General features: G+C 37.1%; 1 protein-coding gene across 1 annotated transcript in view; it reads right to left on the minus strand.

Moving 5' to 3' along the window:
• Window positions 1-17,225, minus strand: part of Itgb8 (integrin subunit beta 8) — a 78,511-nt gene that overhangs the window by 15,845 nt on the left and 45,441 nt on the right. The window contains exons 4-8 of the mRNA XM_021201976.2: window positions 16,403-16,649; window positions 15,040-15,205; window positions 14,361-14,519; window positions 6,513-6,608; window positions 2,542-2,631 (exon numbers count right to left, since the gene is read on the minus strand). Of these exons, the coding sequence (XP_021057635.1) occupies window positions 2,542-2,631; window positions 6,513-6,608; window positions 14,361-14,519; window positions 15,040-15,205; window positions 16,403-16,649 (758 nt within the window). The remainder of the gene's footprint in view (window positions 1-2,541; window positions 2,632-6,512; window positions 6,609-14,360; window positions 14,520-15,039; window positions 15,206-16,402; window positions 16,650-17,225) is intronic.

Raw genomic sequence — 17,225 nt, forward strand, 5'->3', positions numbered from 1 at the left:
CACGCGCGCGCGCGCGCGCGCGCGCGCGCGCACTTACTTTTCTCTCCCCAAGAGTTCATATACTGCAATAACAAGTAATTCTGGCAAACTAGGAGTACAAAAGTGTAACCTAGATTACACTTACAAAGGTGTAATCTAGATTACACTTACAAAGGTGTAATCTAATTTGGATATGCATTGGTTTCTTTGATCAGTACATGTCTCCCATAGCAGCAAATTAGCCATGCTTGCAGTTCCTCTAAGTTCTCAAACTACTTGGGCCAATGTCTTTGAAGGATTGTATGAAGAAAAATTTCTACAATATTTTCTATCCTTTGCTTTGTAAATCAAGTTTCTGGTGAACTATCAAACTTCTTTACTATCTGAGAGGTGCTAGGACAGATGCTATTCATGTCTAAGAGTTGTTGGGAAAGACCCCATTTTTTTCTGTGGATACATAATACTTCAATGAATTATGAATTGTTTCAGTTGGGATTTTAATAATATAATTCTAAAAGAATTTTGAAGACATAGACACATAAAAATAATAGTAATCGAATCTCAAGGAGATTAGCTTAGCCAAAATAAGTTTTTGTTGTGTTCATTGTTATTCTTTCACTGCAAGGTTACATGGAACCACCGTAGGCTAACATAGTCACATACCTACACAAGGCAAAGAACATAAGGCCATAGTGCTGTCTGCTTTTACTGTTTGAGACAAAGTCTCACTCATAGCTTACTGACTCAACTTTTTTTTTAAACACAAAGGTTTTTTAAAAAGATAGATGTGGTGGTATGTGCTTATAATTCTAGGACCCAGGAGAAGGCTGAGGCAGCAGTATCAAGATTCTAAGGCTGAACTGGGCTCATGAAACAAACAAACAAACAAACAAATAGAAGCCAATTTATATAGTACAAACAAGTAGAAGACAATTTATATAGTTCAGGTTAATAAAACAGATACACTGTAGTAATTAAAAGGACTAATTGCATAAACTCCCTTTTCATTTGGATGACTCTTAAGAACAAACTATGGATAGAATGAAGTATGGGTATGTTTTGTTTTTCTTGATATAAGATTCCACCTAACATTTGAAAAGATGCATATGAATGTTTTGCCAGCATGTATGTGAGTGCAGTGCTGATATAGGCTAGAAAGGGGTGATGACAGATCTCTTGGAACTATAGTTAGACAAGGTTCTGATCCACCATGTGGGTGCTGGAAACTGAACCTCCATTCTCTCGAAGAACAGCAAGTACTCTTAGCTACTGAGCTGTCTCTCCAGTCCTAGGATTTAACATTAATTTTATGGTAGCAAAAGAATTAATTTAAGATATTTGTGTTCATTTAATTCTCTGTAGTTTTCAGACAGTAAAAAGTTCTCTGCAGAAACAAATCTATCAAGATTTATTTTCTTTAAAGAAGAATACATTTAAACAATTTCTTCATTTTCTGCCCTATGTCTGCTTCCCACCTTCCTCTTTGAACCCAAGTTCCAAGCAGGTGTGGCCTGAAAGCAGTTAACAAAGCTGCCTGAGGGGTTCACAGCTCTGTGGCTCAGGGGACGCTAATTCTAAATGTCAGGCAAGCAGGCAGGCAGAAAATCTGGAGAAGCCAGGCCTTATAACTGGCCAATAAGTCCATGGAAGAATAAAGCATAGTTTTTAACACCTATTAAAAAAAATCAAAGGACAAAAGATAAACAGGCCATACAGCTGGAAGCAGCTGAGACATAGAGTAACACCTGGAATTTCATTCTGTTGCCTCTGTTTATTAGCTATGTGGACTGTGGTTAATTCACTTACTTTTCTGTTCCTAAATATACAATGGGGCCACTAATTGCTGCCCTATAGAGCAGGTGTATGGATTAAGTGAAGTCATGTATGGAAAATGACTGGCATGAAAAGAAAAGTCAGTATTAGCAAATTTTACTAAAACCTTTTAATGCAGACATGATCCAGTTTGAGAGACCAGATGTTGTTCTCTTAAAACTTCTTGCATCCATTCTCTACAGGACTGATGACAACATATAACCAATGGTCCAAGAAAATATCTGGGAAAGTGAAACTTTGGCCTGTTTTGACAAAAATGATAATTGACTGGAACCCTACAATGACTGATCATGGATACCCTTACAAATCCCTCTTACTAGTCTCTAGGTCCAGAGGAATCCACTTACCCCTATAGGTTGTTCTTTAAATAACAGCACAATATCTTTGTCTTGTTTTTGCTAAATTTATGATGTAGGAAACTATACAAAGTTTTGCAACAAGATGGTAACTCACTGAACTCTCAATCTGAAAGGAAACTTAGATGGCTGGATCAATCTTAGTTCACCTGTCTGTGGGACAAATGAGGTACAGAGACAGACCTGACTCTTTCGAGCATCAGACGTCATTGCTAGTTTGTGGTCCATCCAATGGTAACCCCAGCTCTAAACTCCCAGTCTTACATTCTTTCTGTCACTCCTTGCAAGATGCCACAGTGCTGCTTTGTACCTTGTCAAAAAAAATGGTAGTAAAAGCTGACTTGTAGAAAATTTTATAGGCTGTACAACATACCTTGTAGGCTTCTACTACTAAATTATTGAGATTTGCAGCTTTGGATTCTATTTCACCAGCAATGGCACCAGGCAAAAGGGGCAGAAGGTCCTGTAAAACATTAAAACATGTTTTAGTGTCATATTAAAACATAATATGACAGTAGCATGCAAACAGTGAACAATCAAGACAGTAAACATTTTCTAGTCATCAGGAAGGCAAGCCATTATATGAATGAAAAAATATGACAAAAAGCACAAGCAAGCTAAGAGAAGTATCAGTGTGTGTGGTCCTGTGTATAAATGAGTATGCATGTCCTGAATTTCATGATCAAATCTAATTAAAGTTAGCTCAGCATTTCCTAAACTATTTTTAACATGAAAAGCATTCTGATGGCAAATACATTGATGAAGTTCTATGGATTTTTTTTCCTCCATTTAGACATCCAAAATCAACACTTGCAAATTTTCAGAATGGGCCTACAATGTACAAATATGTTAATATTATTTAAGCAGCATTCCCAATTTTTTAAGTTTCTAAACTCTGTTCCCATGTGACATAGGTAAATGCTTAATATAAATACTATTCTGTGGAATGACATCTTGGGACATGCTAGACCAGATGGAAAGTCATAGTTAAGGTGTGAGATTCACAGAGCTGATAAAGAAGATTCTAGGTATCACTCGAGAGAACATGAGACTGAACAATGGCTTCAAGGTCTACCTGAGAGGAAGTCTGTCTCATTAGAATGAGGAATGATGGACACAGGATTATGATGAGAAAGCAGAGTATGAACACATCAAGGTCATGCTTTAATTAAATTTTCTACTCATTGAGCATCAACAAGTTCTTCTGTGTGCCAGCCAGACTTAGATTTAGTGATTTTAAAATCCATTGTGTCAAACTCTGACTGAATTTAACTTGAGATGTTAAATTACTAGGCCACGTCATTTCAATCCTTAAGGAGTAATTTTACAAAGCACAATACACATGACACAATGGAAATATGCCCAGGTACTATGAGGAGAGACACCAGCAAGCATTTCAGTCTGGGGAACATTGTCATGGACTGTTCTCCCCAAGAAAGTGACTTAATGCTTTGTCTAAATGATGAGCAAGAGCTAAGGTGATAATGAGGGAGAATGGCTTCTAGAATTGGGGTGGGGGTAGACCAAGAACCAGGGTACCCACAATAGGTATAGCTTGATAAATGTGTGTGTGCACAGAACAGTCAGGCACACATCTGAAAGGAAAAGTGCAAGGCAGGAAACAGTCGAGGATGAGGCCAGAGAGATGGACAGAGGCCTATGGTCTCCTATGCCGTATAAGAGACTTAGATATTAAGCAACATAACATTTTGTTTTAGGGAGTGTTGTGAATACTTTTGTGATTTAAGTGGATTTTCTAGGTATCCATATAGAGGATGAACCTCGGATATAGCATGGAATGCTGGTTTATAAACCAGATAAACATGGTTTATAAAAAATGATCCCTCTAAGAGTGGTGACAGCAGGGGCAACTGGAACTCTGAGCAGAATCCAGGCTTGGAGAACCCAGTGATTCTTTGCACACAAGTCAGTTAATAATAAACATGATTCTGTATTTTATCAGTCAATGGCAGATTTACAAAAGGAGGGAGAAACCCTGGTGCCAATAGCACATGAAGGAACAATAGCAGTGGAGAAACAGGAGGCAAAAGACACAAAAAGCTGCATAGAATTTGAAGGTCAGCTCTTAATCTAGAGGTTAAGAGCCCAGAATTTGAGTTATTAGAAAACCAGACAAGCTCTTAACTTCTCTAAATGTTTGCTCATCTTAAAAGAAGCATGTTTACAATACTTCCTTTGTTATATATAGGTAAAAGTACTAGAAGAATGGATGTTTTTAAGCTCAGTATCTGAAAATAGGTACTCACCAAAGAGCAGCTGTTTGTGCCATTTTCTATTGGTTTGTACCATTCAGTTTGGGCAAGAACTAACTCATGTGAATGTTAATATGCTATTATGTTATAAGTTGATTGAGTCCATTGTGTTTACATACATTTGTGGAATCTGGGAATTAAAATTTTCATCATAGATTTCAAATGGAAGTAGTGATACACTTAAAGTGGCATTTTCAACTAATAGCAATGTCATTAGGTATGAAGTAAACTAGTGAAGGAAACATCAGCTTTGTAGAAGATGGAAATGAGTTTCACCACTTACTGAAATCAAAAGAAAATGTGGCTGCTCAAAGGGCTGAATGAATGAATGAATGAATGAATGAATAAATGTAAAGTAGACAGGCCACTGTGAGATGTTCGGAGTAGAGAATAGAAGGAAGAAGCAAAATTGTAAAGGAGACAAAGGCTGAGTGAAGAGAGGACAACTAAGGTATCATGGTCTCGTGGAAACAAGAAAGGGAAGAGACACCCAAAGACTGAAGAAGCAATGCCACAGGCATGGCACATTTCTCTGTTGGCAGTTACATGGCATTTCCCGATTGCTCCTGTTGCGCAATGTCTGCTTTGCTTGTGAGCCTCACGTATACCAAAGGCTTCTGGGAAGCTCAGAAACTGTTTTCATGTACAAGTCATTGATTGGCTCAGTTACTTGCATGGCTTCTGTTGGTCCTTTACTTCATAATCTAGCCCAAAGCTATGTGTGTTGGTGTTGTTGAAAAAAATCAATGTATCTACAATACAACTTCTAAACCCAAGGCTCAGGGAAAATCATGGAAGAAGGGACAGAATGATGTAGAGAGAATCTCTTGTGTGCCATATGGTTGTATTACTTGTCAATAAAAAAACCCAAAAAACCCAAAAAAACCTCTATGGCCTACAGGAAAGGGTAGAATAGAAGGTGGGACATCTGGCAGGTGGAAAGGATTCTGGAATAGAGACAGGCAGGGATTGGTCTGGGAACATGGAGGAGAGCAGAAGTGTGGGAGCTGAGCAGCTACAGAGCAGCCACATGGCAGCTCTTAGATTAAAATAAATGGAATATTTAGTTATGAGCTAATTGAGGAACAAACAACGCTTATGATGTAGGTATTTGTAAAAATATTTGAGTCTTCAGAGTCAGTATTCTGGGAGCCTGGGGTCAGGAGGAAACACTGGGGTTTCACAGAAATACTGTAAGAAAGAAAAACTATATAGTGTGCTGCAGATAGTATCTTCTAGACATGAAAGTGAAGTTGCATCCATGAAATCTCAACAATATGGCTGACTAAACAAGATCTGTGTAATGATGATACCAACATCGATAGAAGCATTTTCACAAGACCACATAGTTAGAGAAAAAGCTACAGTCAATCAAAGGCTACAAATAGGGAGAATAACATTTTTCCAGGGATGAGTCCCTGAAAGGTCTTAGTAAATTATCCAATCCTAAGTCAGCCCTGAAAAAAACGTACATAAAAGCAACACTAAAACAGCAGGACATATAATATGTACAGGTGCATATATGTGCATGTATTAAACAATAAGGAAGAGGTTATGGATTTGAGAGGGAGTTGGGGCATAGGGGAGTTGAAGAGAGGAAGGGAGTAGGAATGATGTAAATATAGTACTTATGTTTGAAATTCTGCAAAAAATTAAATAAATTAAAATAAAAGACAGCTATTGTTCTCCAGTCTTAGGCTATTCTAAGGACATGGCCATGAACCTTGATACTAGCTTGAAAGGGACAGAGTTGGAGTTTGAAATACTTCCATCTGATGGCAGTATCCCATTAATGTTGCATTCAGTACCAGCTTATGTGTCAAGCTGTGCCCATACGTCTCAAGTGTAGTTCTCATAATTTTCAATGCCCACATGTCATAGTTCTAGGTGTGCTGAATAGAATATGCACCTAAATGTTGACATAAGATACTATAAAGTTCACTGTAACTGAGACATCATTAAATTCACTTGTTGTATCACAATTCCAGAATCTACATCTCCACTTCTGAAAACTGCCCTCACTTAAACCAACCCAAAAGTTTTAACTTTGATGTTGCACAAGTGAACATACCTTGTACCAATGAAACTGCTTTCCTTGAACTGCAAAAATGACATTTATGTTGTTGTCTATTAACTTTTCAGAAAGTTGGCCTAATGACGGATGTTCCTGTAATGGACAATGAAGGAAAATAGGGAGTGAAGTTCAGCAGCTCAGTCTCATCAATCTCCAGACTTTTAGTATGGAAAAAAAAAAATCCATGTGATTTAGAATAACAATGCATTTACTTGTTTGTGATAGTCAAGGAACATTTAAACTCTCTTCAAATGCAACACCAATATTACTGAAGTCACGATGTCTTGCAAGCAGAACTCCATAAAAGTCCACAACTTAGTATAGTAAAGAGGGTCAAATTCACACAGTAGAGGGAGGATCAGAGCCCTGTTAACATTGGACTGAAACTGACATAACTGAAAGATAGTATAATACTCAAGAGGAGAGATAGGCCAGTGACATGTATTCTGAGGTGAAACTCAGCAAGATCTGAGGTGTAATTATACACACACACACACACACACACACACACACACATATACACACACAAACAGGTGTGTGTGTGAATGGATAATTATGTGTATACATATATATACATGCATATATATATATACACACACACACACACACATGTATACACACACATACACACACTGTGTAAACACACATACATCTGTGAGCACATTTGTGTGTGTGTCTGTTTGTTTATATGCACGTGCATCTGATTTGACTTCTGACATGGTATATATAACTCTCTTTACAAGTAGAAAACCCTGTAGTTTTTATTTGGATAGCAAAACCTTTCTTGTATTCTTCAGCGACATGTACAGAGATCCACTTTTTACAATTACTGGTTAATTAGAAAGATGGCAATGCTACATAAAATTACAAAGATGTATTCAGTAGATACTCTAACAGCACTCAGAATTTCTATTTTAACTTCTGTTGAGTGCATATTAATGACATATTTATTATTATACTTGGTTTTGGGTGTATGATATACTATGAGTTCACTTTACCTTGATAAATAAAGCATGAAAAACTAAATGTAGATTTTCTTGTTTACTGGTTTTGTTTTGCGTTGTTTTGTGTGTGTTTGTGGTGGTAGTGATGGTTATTAGAAAGCTAGGGATGAGTTAGAGAAGGAAATACACTCTAGTTCAGGGAGGAGAATGCAGCACATGGTAGAGTTCTTGCTTAGCATGCAAAAGATCCTGGCTTCAATTCTCAGCAATGCCCTCCCATTTCATCTTTCCGATTGACAACTTTAGAAGTTGCTATTTACTGTTAGTTACATAATTAGGCACAGCACTGGTATTGTTTCTTTTCAAATCCTCTTCTAAGAATTAAATTTTCTCACATAATAGGTTCATAATTAGACATCCTCCAGTGAGGTGCCAGACTCCACTTTCTGTGACCTCTAGATAATCACTGATGCCTACATGTAGGAGCCAAGGGTTGTGTAACTGAGCCTAACTAACTTCAAGCAGGTCAAGGTCAAGTTTTCTGTAGTTTCTGCACCAGGTTACATGTGCCAATACTAATCTCTGTAATCTAGAAACGTTGAACACTTAGTAATAAAAATAAATTAATTAGTCTTATGGATAGCCAATGTTCTGTGACCCACATTTTAAATATATACATATGGGCAAAGATACAGCCTTGCTTAAAAAAAATACTACTAGGGCAGCAAGCATGTTTGGTGTTAGAACATTTGCTTAGCATACATGAGATGTCTCGGCTCAACTTGAAGGAGACATCATAGCAAGTGCTCTGTATTTGTTTTCGTTAGTTACACTTAGATGTGATATGAAACTAATTCATGAACGGGCTCAGAAAGTGTTAGCACATGGGCTTGCATAAGAAAAATTCTGCCTAGAGCAATTCTTAGGAAAGTAAATTTAAAGTAATAGAAAAATACCCCCTAAATATAAATTCTCCCAGCCAAATTTCTATTCCTGTTCCCAATAAAGTATAAGACCTTAAAATAGATTTGTGACAGTTTGCGTAATACCAGTTAAGCTACGGGGAAATAAGTAAAAATCAAGACAAATATAGATACATTGGAAATATTATTTTAATAGTATTAGTTACTTTAAAAATATTTTTGCTTTGACAAAAAATAATGACAGCTTGCCAAGCACCTATTCTTCTTACTTATAAAAACATTTCATTTAAAGTAAGAAAAAACTAGCTTATACTTATTCACACAAAGTCAATATTTAAAGAAAGTTGAAGATGTGAGCAGCTTTTGGAGCCTTTTAAGTTTTTTTCCTTTTCCACAAACAGGAAGTCATGTTAACCAAAATTACACAAAACTTGAGTCTAGGATATTCATTCTAATTGGTTAGAAGCTCATTGAAAGGGTTCATCAGACTTTTAAGCTTAAAAAAAACATTTTTTTTTTCGCTTCTAAAGAGAAATCTATTTTAAAAGAAAAATCCCAAGTACCTTGAGGCAGATATTTTAGATTATAAATGTCTAACACATGTTTAAATAAACCACTGTTGACAAGCGGCTATGGATTAATGGCCATTTCTCAAGCCTCCTCACCTCTCCTCCATGAAGCACATTATTTTTTTAAGCATTTTATCTTTTATTCTGCTAGTAGGAGAACACATTCTCTCTCAGCTGTCCTGTCCTGGTGATGTCATGACTCCTCAAATCTTGCACATAACCCTACCTCCCCCCTCCACCTAACCCACTACATATTGCTTATCTAAACTCTGAAAATAATTAATGGCGATAAGGTGCATTTCAGGGGCAAAGGGCGAAAGGATGGAACATGCCAGGGGTGTTGCTAAGTTATTAAGCTTGTGGGAAGGGACGTATAAATGTCAGGAGGGAAAAGAGGTTGTTGGGGAACACTTTCAGTCAAATAGATTACTGTGCTAGAAGTCTGGCTGAATTATAATAGTGTCCATAGCCAAGGGGCCAAAGAAAGTGCTAAAGGCTTTCTTCATTTTAAGTAAAATGAATGTAAGAAGCAAAGGTGAGTGAAGAGTTTGTAGTACTGAAAACTATAATAAGATATTGAAAACTTCACTTTTTAGTGAGTTTATGTTTTAGAGCAAGGCAGGTACACTGGAAACAGTGTGATAGTGAAGACATCTGGAGATGAAAACTTGGAACATATGTTGTCCATTTACCTCTGTCTCAACAGTCTGGGTCTTCAGCACATGGCAGATCCTGATAACAGCTAAGGGCAGGCTGGGCAAGAGTGGGGTTACCAACATTTGGGGAATGAATGTTCTCTTTGTTTGAGAGTGTGTCTGTAGATGGTGTACTATGCAATACAGTCTGTACAGAATACATATGAAATAGAAAAATATGAAACATAATGTCTGACTCTCCACTAAAGGGCAGTACTCCTTTCTCTGTGTTATGATAGCTAAAATGTATTTGGCATGAAAACGTCCTCTTAAAAGTTAAAATTTCCCAAAGAAAATCAGAACAGGTAACCTGGACGGAGCAATGATACTGGGGCTACATCTCCCAGCTCTGCAACTGCCAGGTCTGCCCTTAATTTGGATCTTAAATATCTCTCAAAAGCCCACATGGTTCAAGACTGGTCTGCACACTGTGCAGCTAGAGAGTAACACTGGAACCTTTGACTGGTGGGATTTATTAGAATTATTGAGGCCACTGGGGCATGCCCTGGGACAAGACTGCAGAGTCTCTATCTATTGCTCCCTGGCTGCAAGGTAAGCAGTTTTGACACCATAGTCCCAGTATGATGGGGACAAACTTTATGGACCACAACTTCCCAAAAACTTGGGTTAAAAATAAACCCTGTCTCTTTACAAGCCAATCATAGCAGGTAAGTATTATAAGGAAGGGGTGGTGACTGGCAAACTATGTGACTAGGACACAGGGTTAATCGATCTGCGGTCCTGACTCTGTGTGAGTAAGACATATAGAAATACTAGTTTATACTCCTCAGAATTATGGTGGTACCCTATTACATAACTGGGATGTTGAATAAAAAGAATTTGCTCTAGAATTCTGTAATTACTAAACCCGTACCAACAGTGAGAAGTGGGCCAGGTCTTGATGTTTCCCTGACTGACATTTACTGCAGGCCCTTCCATGGAGTGGGGTGGGATTGTTTTCAGGACTGACCTTTACATAATTACCCATGAGAAGTAAAACAGCATCTCTACCTGTCCTGTGAGGTTATGCTTTTGAAAAGTAAAAAGGCTGAGGAACAACAATATGAACTAACCAGTAACCCCACAGCTCCCAGGGACTAAACCACCAACCAAAGAGTACATATGGTAGGGTGTTTGAATATGTCTCCTAGGCCTCAAACTGTAATCATGAAATTCCACTTAGTAAAGGAGGGCAAGGGCTATCAATTTTTGTAAGCTTTTCAAAAAGAATGAATGTTTTCTGCTTAAACATTTTAACTCAAACATTTAATTTAAACAGGGTAGTTTATCCCATAACTTGTAAATGAAATTTAAGCATTCTTGAGCTTAGGTTTTAGATATTAGTTGAATCCCTTCCTGAAGGTTCTGCAGAAGCAGAGCCGGGTTCCTGTGGTCCTGGGCAGGTCATTTTTGCATGTGACATTTGCTCTCGATTAAGAGTAAGTTCAGTTAGGCATCGTTTGCAGAGATCATTTCCTGCCTACTTTTCTGAGAACATGTACAGCATTCAAATTGGGTTTCATAAAATAACTGCAAAAATGTTCTCAGCATGTTTTCAGTTTTAAAGCACATAGTACAGTCATCTGCTAATAAGTGTTTTGTTGGTTTTTAAAGCCCACAAGATAAAAACAATATTTGTTAAAAAACTGCATATAGACTTCAAGCTTTTGAGAAATATTTTAATGCTAAAGAATGTCTTTTTATTAATGTATCCAAAATTCATGCTCAGAAGTGAAAGTATAATTAACATCTTTTGATGTAGAAGAGCCCATTTCTTAATCAACAGCAGCAAAAATAATTAACTAAATTTCTTTACTAAACAAATTTCTTTATTAAAAGATTGCGAGTTGGGGCTGGAGAGATGACTCAGCAGTTAAGAGAACCGTCTACTCTTCCACAGGTCCTGAGTTCAATTCCCAGCAACCACATGGTAACTCACCACCATCTATATCCAATGCCTTCTTCTGGTGTGTTTGAAGACAGCTATAGTGTACTCATATACATAAAATAAATAAATAAATCTTTAAAAAAAAAGATTGCAAGTCTTTGCTTAAATGTAATTGTCTGATGTCAATATTAGTTATAAATGCCTTTGTGATCTTGAATGTTAAGGAAAATCCATTTTTTAGTAAAAAAAGAGAGCACTGAAATGAATATAACTTCATAAGTTTGTTAACTCTGGCCAGTGACCTTGAAGAGATGATCACAGCAGTGTAAGTGCTCCTAAGAGATAGAAGTCTTCACCTAAGGAGGAAGTGGCCAGTGAACCAGAAGAGGAGGCAGCAAACCCCACCACCTCTAAGAAGAAAAGGAAATTTTCTGAGGAGCCTGAAGTTGCTGCTAGCTTCACAAAGAGCAGTACAAAGAAAAAGAAAAAGTCCCAGAAAGCACAGGAGGATTAGAACGGACCTGCTTGGTGGGAGGGGCATACCTTGTGGTGGCAACTCCTGCCCCCATAATAAAATCCCAATAAACACACACACACACACACACACACACACACGTTTGTTAACTAATTTAGCTAAGCTATGAATTAAAATAATCAAGTATGTTCTTAACTTTGCTTTCTTCATTGGCAGTTTGAAAAAAAATCAAATATACTTCATGGTCAATAGTAAACTTCTATAGATAGCATGCTGAAAGTGAAGTACATGTTATACAAAACTGTGTGAGAGCAAGAACAAGAGTATTAAATATCTTTCTATGCAAGGAAGCATAAGTATGCAGTAATAGCGAGTTACCTTCAGTGGTTCTCTATCAGTTATCTAAGATGCTGACCCAGTCAGCAGCTACTCTATCCCATTGGGGATTCAGGGAGAGGAATGACAGATGGAGCAGGCAGTAAGGAGTTCTGAGGAAGCATATGGAAGAGTGAAGAATCACTGACTAATGATTGGGGCACATGAAAAGCTGTGAGAAGGGAACATCAAGTCTGAATAGGAAGCACTAGTGAGTATATCATACACACTAGTGCACTAGTCTTACGTATTTGAGTTTGTGAGTTCAGGACTGAGTCTTACTGGCATCTGAATGCCCATTGACCAGGTTCACTTGATGCCTTCCACAATGTGCTCCTTGGTCTCCTTCTTGTGGTGGAAGATCTTTGTACAATTCTTCGCCTTTGCCAAGGGTCGGTGAATGGAAGGGCTCTAACTTAGTTTGAGAGTAAGTTTGGGGGAGCTAGGTAGGGAAACAAAATGGACTTCTAGGCTCTAAGTATTAACCTATCTTTTCCATCATCTAAAATTTTGTATGAACTGCTGTCCTTTGGGAAAGAATGTCATACTCTAAGTTGACATTATTGCTGGGCAGACTGAAACACTAGGTTAACACAAGTTTTTATTATGACACTTAGTGTAAGGGAAACACTAGTAAATAGATTTATTTAATAGTATACCATCAATGCCAACAGCAAGGCACTCATAGGAAAATCTGTACAGAGAAATTTTCTTAAATTATCTTTTATAACTCAGATAAAACCAAGACATATGTGTTTATTCTTCTGTGGGTAAAGGTTACAGTGTAAAACTTAGAACTGAAAATGCACCAGGATAATCATTTTGTTATTTCTTTACTTTTTGATTGAGACCCTTTGACAAGGTAGTTAAAAGTACAGATTGAAATGCACTAGGTCCCAGACCCACAGTTCATTACTTTTGTAGTTTCCATCTTCACACAGGTTTAGCTTAGCTTTCCTAACCTTGAGTGTTTTTGTAAGTAAAAGGATGATAATGATAACTACTGTTTAGAGTTGTAACGATAAATTTTATGCCGTATGCATAAAATTTTATTGTTTGAAACAGAATCTGCTGTGTCTAGGTTGGTCTTGAACTTGCTATATATCTGAAGATGATATTTATTTCGGATCTTCTTGTCTCTACATCCTGAACGCTGGAATTAGAAGCATGAACCACCATGCCTAGTTTATGTGGTACTAAGCAATGGAACTTGTGAATTGAGAAATTTATCAGCTTTCATCAAACATTTTCAAGTAAATAGCTGTCAACATCATACACAAATGATACCCTGTTGCCCCTTTTTTTCATGTCTACAATTAGCTAATGCTAGGGGAAATATGGTGATAAAAGGCTGCATTTAAATACATGATTAAAATCTTATGCTAACTTTTGGAAAGCAATTCAGACAAGCTGCATCCCTCAAGCAGCCCTAGCAGCCCCAGAAGCCCTCTGTGTTGCAGAAGGAGGATGATCCATGTGGGCACACAAAGCCTGCCTTGTTTTATGCTTCTTCTCATGATCTTTATTTAGCTTATTTAGTATTATATTCTGAAGAATCCTCAGACCATTTCCATTTCTTTTGTCACTTCTTATTTTATTTATAGATACTAATCTCATAGAAGTAGCTTATTTCCACAAAGCAAAGCCATATTTTTCTTTCTTTTAAAGACCTTTGAATCACATGAAAATGAGTCCTTGTATCACTTTGTTTAAAAAAAACAATATCAAAAACCTCTACAGTTCTAAGTAGCTTTTCAGAGTCAGTTACTAGACAGTATCAATGACTTTTAGACATCAACTTATTTGACCAGTAATTGTAGAGTATTCTGCTCCATAGATGTTGGTTCCTGGCCCATCTTGGTTCTGCATATTGCTTTTAGGTAATTTCCTGTGATAAGGGTGGCTGAATTGACTATTTTAACTTTCATCTTAGCCTAAGGAGTCATCATAGCTAGGAAAGGCTGTTGCTACATTACCATGGTTGTCGATTTGATGTAGACGTTGTTTTTCAGATGGCAGTTTCCGTCATTCGGCACCACTATGCCTGCCAATTTGCTGTCAAGAGCAAGATGTGATGTCTGGTCTGTCATCACCAGCAGCAATCTTTTAGCTTCTTTTCGCCATCCAATATGACTCTTAAAATAAACATGTAATTAGACCCTGTACAATGACATGGATCTCACTGTGGTCTTTGCCTCAAGTAAACGATATGTTTGAGTTGACAAACATTGTCAGGCCTGAATGATGTACTGTCTCTAAAATAGCATGCCTAAGTATTTGTTTACCCTTCACTCCCTCACTATCATCTGGCCACTCTAGTTCCTGACTACAGGGGCACATGGTCCACTGGAGGAAGAATAAGCCAAATGACATGACAGGAGTGGGACACAAGACTCCTTCTGGCTCTGTTTTGAGGTGTGTACAAGCAAAAAACATTCTCTTTGTTAGATTTTATCTTCTCTCTATAGCCGTTTCCCAACCTGCCTCTGCTATCCTGGCATACAGCAAAATGAATTCCAAGAGTGATGAGAAATGAGATTTTTAAAAATGTATTTCTCCATGTTGTTTCCACTGCACAAATCCACTAGAACATAAGACTCTCGCACCCTCAGCTACATCTGAGAACTCAGGCACCCAGCATTGAAAACTACTTACCTCACAAACGGCAGCCTGAAGCATGGCATCAAAACCTCCTTCAGGGGTGTCTATGTTTCCAGAGATCTTTTGTCTGTGGACTGCTTTTTCAAACTCAGTGATGTTTTCTGTCAGAGACAGCACATGAATGTATCCATGGGGAGGCATACAGTCTAAGTTGTAGTCACTGTGTAAGAAAAGGAAGTTCAAAATCTAGTTTTCTATGCTTCCTTAAAGTTTTCAAAGTACTAGTAACAGTCAAATTATATAGTTTCTGTAACAAAGAAGTGGATTTTTGGAGGAGTGGGGAAATTTTTGTATCAAAATATTTGTAAGATTGGAGGATTTAATGTTGATGAACACTTTTTTTGTGAGCTGAATATAGAACTATAAGTTTATGTTCAAAAATGAAGATTCTATGTGTTTCACGAATACAGGACAATGAAGCACAATGAAGTATGCTAATGATGGCTGAATTTTTAAGAGGAACAGAAGAATTTGTACTAATTTCCAATCACAGTTTGTTTTGGAGCTGATGAGAAACACATCCAGGGAGATAATTTGGGAATTCAGCATAAGTAGCATATTGCACTTTTATTTCTAAAAGATATCACATTAATTTTGCAAATGGAGTTTGCTGTGGAACTATTAGTGAGCATTAAATCTTATGAGAAAGACTTTGGTAAACACTCTTGCATCTCAGAAAGAGACCCATTCCTTGGGTAGGCTCTCCTTCAAGGAGATTGTTCACACTTGGCATAATGTTACCCAAGTCCAAGGGAGACAGAGGCATCAGGATTATGAGTTCTGGGTCAGTCTAAACTACAAAGTAACATCTCATCACAGAAAACTTTAATGAATGAATGGATAAAGAAATAAACAAATAGGAGAAGACTTCTCAAAGTCCTGTAAAAGATAAGTTAATACCATTCCATACAATTGATAACTATTTCTGCAAGTTTGAATGTGTACAGTGAAATGATTTGAGCAATTTACAGAGATAGAAAATACCTTCACGGAAAATGATTTATGGGACAAGAGGTTTACAGAGTCATTTCTCAATCAAAAAAGTCAACAAATTTGGAGCAACCACAAAGGAGAAATATAGTATACCCAGAGGTATTTATATTCATGTCAACCTCATTGCTGTAAATTCATACAAAATTACTAATAAAAGGTAAGATTTTCTTGTATGAAAAAAAAGTAAATAAAAATATTTGAGGAAATATCACTTAAATGTTTCCAGAGAGGAACAAAGATCCTTCTCAAATGTATTTAACTTTTATTTAATAAGGCAATATTTTAAAACATGACAAGACTTCTTATAAGAATAAACAACATAAGAAAGATTCTTTTATTATTATCCACATGAAACATTAGCTACCTGCACTGATTGTGGATCCTTTCCGGGTGAATACTAATATATGGTGAGACAGTTTTATCCACATATGAGCCAAAACCAAGACGGAAGTCACGGGAAAAAAAGGCCATTTTTTTAGATAAATCGTTTCCAATGGAATTCAATTTTTCTATATTATTGTGCATTGACGCTGACACATCAACCAGATAATAAAGATCCACGGGGTATTTCTTCAGAGGACGGACTTTTAACATAAAATTAGCTTCAGCTCCTAATTAAAAGAAAGAAAATCATCATGTAGTCTTCATTTACACATCTTAGATGTCAGTAAGCCAGGGACATTTTCATTTGGAGTGTGTGTGTGTGAGTGCGTGAGTGTAAGCACACTTGTCACAACATATATGCTGAGGTCAGACAACAACTTGCAGGAGTTGGAATCAGTTCTATGCTTCTGTTCTGTGGATCCCAGAGATTGAACTGGATTGGTCAGGCTACAGGTGGATTCTATAGGCAAGCACCTGTAGCCACTGAGCCATCTTGGTGGCTTTCAGTGATACTTTATTTTTATTTTTTAAAGATTTATTTATTAATTTATTTTATGTATATGAGTACACCATTGCTCTCTTCAGACACACCAGAAGAAGGTATCAGATCCCATGGTGCTGGAATTGAACTCAGGACCTCTGGAAGAACAATTGGTGCTCTTAACCACTGAGCCATCTCTCCAGCCCTCAGTGATACTTAATTATGCAGCACAACTATCATAAGTTTACACACTATCAAGTTACTTTTCTTTTCTTTTCTTTTTTTTTTTTTTTTTTTTTTTTTTTTTTTTTTTTTTTTTTTT

Source organism: Mus pahari, chromosome 7, assembly GCF_900095145.1.
Source record: "Mus pahari chromosome 7, PAHARI_EIJ_v1.1, whole genome shotgun sequence".
In the NCBI taxonomy this organism is placed as follows: Eukaryota; Metazoa; Chordata; class Mammalia; order Rodentia; family Muridae; genus Mus; species Mus pahari.